This window comes from Myotis brandtii, unplaced genomic scaffold, assembly GCF_000412655.1.
Source record: "Myotis brandtii unplaced genomic scaffold, ASM41265v1 scaffold79, whole genome shotgun sequence".
Classification (NCBI taxonomy): domain Eukaryota; kingdom Metazoa; phylum Chordata; class Mammalia; order Chiroptera; family Vespertilionidae; genus Myotis; species Myotis brandtii.
Genome location: NW_005371173.1, coordinates 8,026,591 through 8,029,758, shown reverse-complemented (window position 1 = coordinate 8,029,758; position 3,168 = coordinate 8,026,591). Strand labels below are relative to the sequence as shown.

Sequence of the window (3,168 nt, the reverse complement as noted above, 5' to 3'; positions counted from 1 at the left end):
TGGCAATTTGTACTTCATGAAATAATTTAAAAACAAAAGGTGCAAGCCTCCAGTTATAGCATAAGTCCTGGGGCTGTAATGTGCAACGTGGTGACTGTAGTTATTAACTGTTCTCTGCATTTGAAAGTTTCTAAGGAAGTAGATCTTAAAGATTCTCATCACAAGAAAAAAATTGGTAGCTACATGCAGTGATGGCTATTAACTAGACTTATTGTGGTGATCATTTTGCAATATATACAAATATCAAATCATTGTGTTGTATACCTGAAACCAATATCATATTATATGTCAATTATAACTCAATTTTTTAAAAGTAGGGACACTAAAAACTAGCACTCTAAGAAATGCGTTAGCCTTTTCCATGTAAATACACACATTATTCAGGATAAAAAGGCTGGTTTTTGTGACGTTGTTAATAACAACATATCAAGATTGTATACATAAAAAAGAAAAGAAATCAGTGCATCTAAATTTGAAGACTTTTTGAGCTTGAGACCCTAGTATGGATTGATGATCAGCTCTATGGCAGGAAGGGGAAGGGGCACCACCCAACAGAGAGGACCAGTTGCTTGGATAAAGCCAGCTTGGTGTGGTCCTCCGATTTAAATGAGGCTGAGAGTTGTTTTATCAGGGACATTTGGCAACATTTAGAGACATTTTTTGGTTGACACAACTGGGTGGAACAGGGTGCTACTGGTTCTAGTGGGTGGAAGCCAGGGACTCTGCTCAGCATCCTACCACACACAGGACAGTCCCCACACCAAAGACTTTCTGTCCCCAAATGCCAATAGTGCCAAGGTTGAGGGACCCTGCCCCAATCCTACAATAGCTTGTAAGGCCACCATAATATTATTTCTGTCTGTCAATACAAGGAACAGTTTCCAAGAGTTTTAAGTACTTGCTTGTATGGGGAAGAAGCAGGGCACACACCTAGTGTCTGGCTTCCACCCAGCATTTGCCCCAGGATCAAGGAGAAGATGATTACACAAAGGTTCAGACGTCAGTTCTAGTCATAACTTTGTGAGCTCAGGTGGACACTCAAGCTTAAGATTCTTCCTCTATACATGCCTCCTCCTTTTCAAATGCTGTTTATTGGGCTGTGTCTAATGTAGAAGAACTTTGTAGAGACTAAAATCACCTCTTGCTTTTTTCTTTTATTGGTCCAAGTCAAAGCTTTACATACAACTATTTCTGTTTCTTTATTAGAATCTGCTGATCTATTTTAAATGGATTCTTCTCTGAATGTAATTTTGCTCCCAAATATCTCAGTGAAGCTTGGCACAATGAAGTTAAAAAAAAAACACCAACACACATAAAGCAATAAAACAACAAACTTGCCTTTATTATCAAGCCATTGAATCAACTGCCCCTCCTTTTTCCCTGGTTGTTTTGATATTTCACTGAACACATAGTAATGAACCCAACCTCAAATGAACCTAAGTGTTCAGACTAGTTGTTTTAATGCTTTCATGCTGTCCTGATCTGGCCCTGGGCATTTATTAATTTAATTTTCTTTTTTACCTTACCAAGGTTTTGAACTCTATGTTTCTACATCATAAATAACAGAGTTACTCAAAACTCAAGAGGCATCTATTTCTAAAACTTCAAATACATTTTTTAAACTTTAATTATCTAATTGCTTGGCTCTTGTCAAGGTTTAAATTCTTATATACTTTCAACGATCCATTAAGAGTTTTGTTTATAAGGATGTCTTTTCATTATTGAATAATGTAAAGTTATTTTCTTTTGGATTGTTTCTGAGTATAATTTTCCTGAAAAAAAAGTCTAAATTATGTGATTGAAAAGGAAAAAAAAAACAACATGCTAGATAGATTCCTTTCCCTCCCATATACATATATTTATATATGTGCATATTCATATATATATTCACATACATATCTATGTACCTACATATAAAACTTCTGATGGAAGTTTTATATATATATAAATCAGAACTATAAATATTGGTTTAACTGTTTTGTTTCCCCATTATACATTAATCTAAAGACTTAAGTTTACAGCCTTGAGTTTAAAACGATCTATCAGTTACAGAAATGTGTGGTTAATACACGCACACTGCAGTGAGCACTGGGCCTGGCTGGATCATGCCTTTCTGGCATTTGCATTAATGCCCTCAGCTCCTGGCACCTGGAGCTGCTTTAGGCACCACTCTCCCAATCATAGCCTGAGCCAGTGACAAAGCCCAGAGCTCATCTCCACTGCACTGTCATTGAGGAATCCGCCTATGGAAACAGCTCCTCTGGAAATACACTTTTTTTGTATTGAAGGGATGGATGACTCTGGATACAGATAATGAGGATTTGTGAGAGCAGGGGACTAATTTCCCCCAAATTAGCGCATGTGTGTGTTTGGGGGAAGCATTTAAGTTTAGAAAATACACGAGTCTTTAAAGAGAGTGTTGAAGAAAAGTCAGGTAATGTGGGGAAAGGACCCAAATTATTTAAGTTCAGGAGCTTGGAGGAACCATCTTGAAGCATCAGCAAATTGTAGGAAGAACAATTTGTTACCAGAATGTTGACATAAGAGGGACTCCATGAAGGAGACACGCCCTAGCTGATCTCGGAAGTAAAACAAGAGAGTCCTGAAAAAGAAAAGAAGTCAAACTTATACTTTGAATTAGACATCGTTGTGTGCTTATATTTCCCCTAACTACACAGTTTACACTCTAAGATCATCCACAACTTAGTAAATGAATCTTAAACTGGAGAGAGAAATGCCGAAGGTTCTGGTGAAAGCCAATTAGCTTCAAAAGAGCCTTTTAGAAACCCTAGCTGACATACTGTATCCTGGCCCACATAGACTTTTACTCTTGCTCACAAAGTCATCAATCCTCTTTTTTATCAAGCCACACGGTAAAGTCTCTGCCTTTTTGTCTATCGCTATTAGTCTTTAATTTTCACAGACTCAAAGGCAAAGGTATACTCTGGACTCCTCATGAGTTAGGCAAAGCAAGCATGCTTGTTGTAATGTGTGTATCACGTAGGCGGCTAAGGAATGGGTTGCATGCACTGAATCAGATGTTTCACCTTCCAGAGCGGAAAGAAGTTCACTCCTTGTGGAGGGAGAGATTGCTCTGTCTGCCAGTGCTTTCCTGAAAAGGGGTCTCGGGTAAGTGATGTAAACACCACAAGGACACTGGGGCGGGGG

General features: G+C 38.3%; 1 protein-coding gene across 1 annotated transcript in view; it reads left to right on the top strand.

Annotated features, from left to right (window-relative positions):
• Positions 1-3,168, top strand: part of COL4A4 (collagen, type IV, alpha 4) — a 134,330-nt gene that overhangs the window by 26,311 nt on the left and 104,851 nt on the right. The window contains exon 4 of the mRNA XM_014531009.1: positions 3,055-3,129. Coding sequence (XP_014386495.1) covers positions 3,055-3,129 — 75 coding nt within the window. The remainder of the gene's footprint in view (positions 1-3,054; positions 3,130-3,168) is intronic.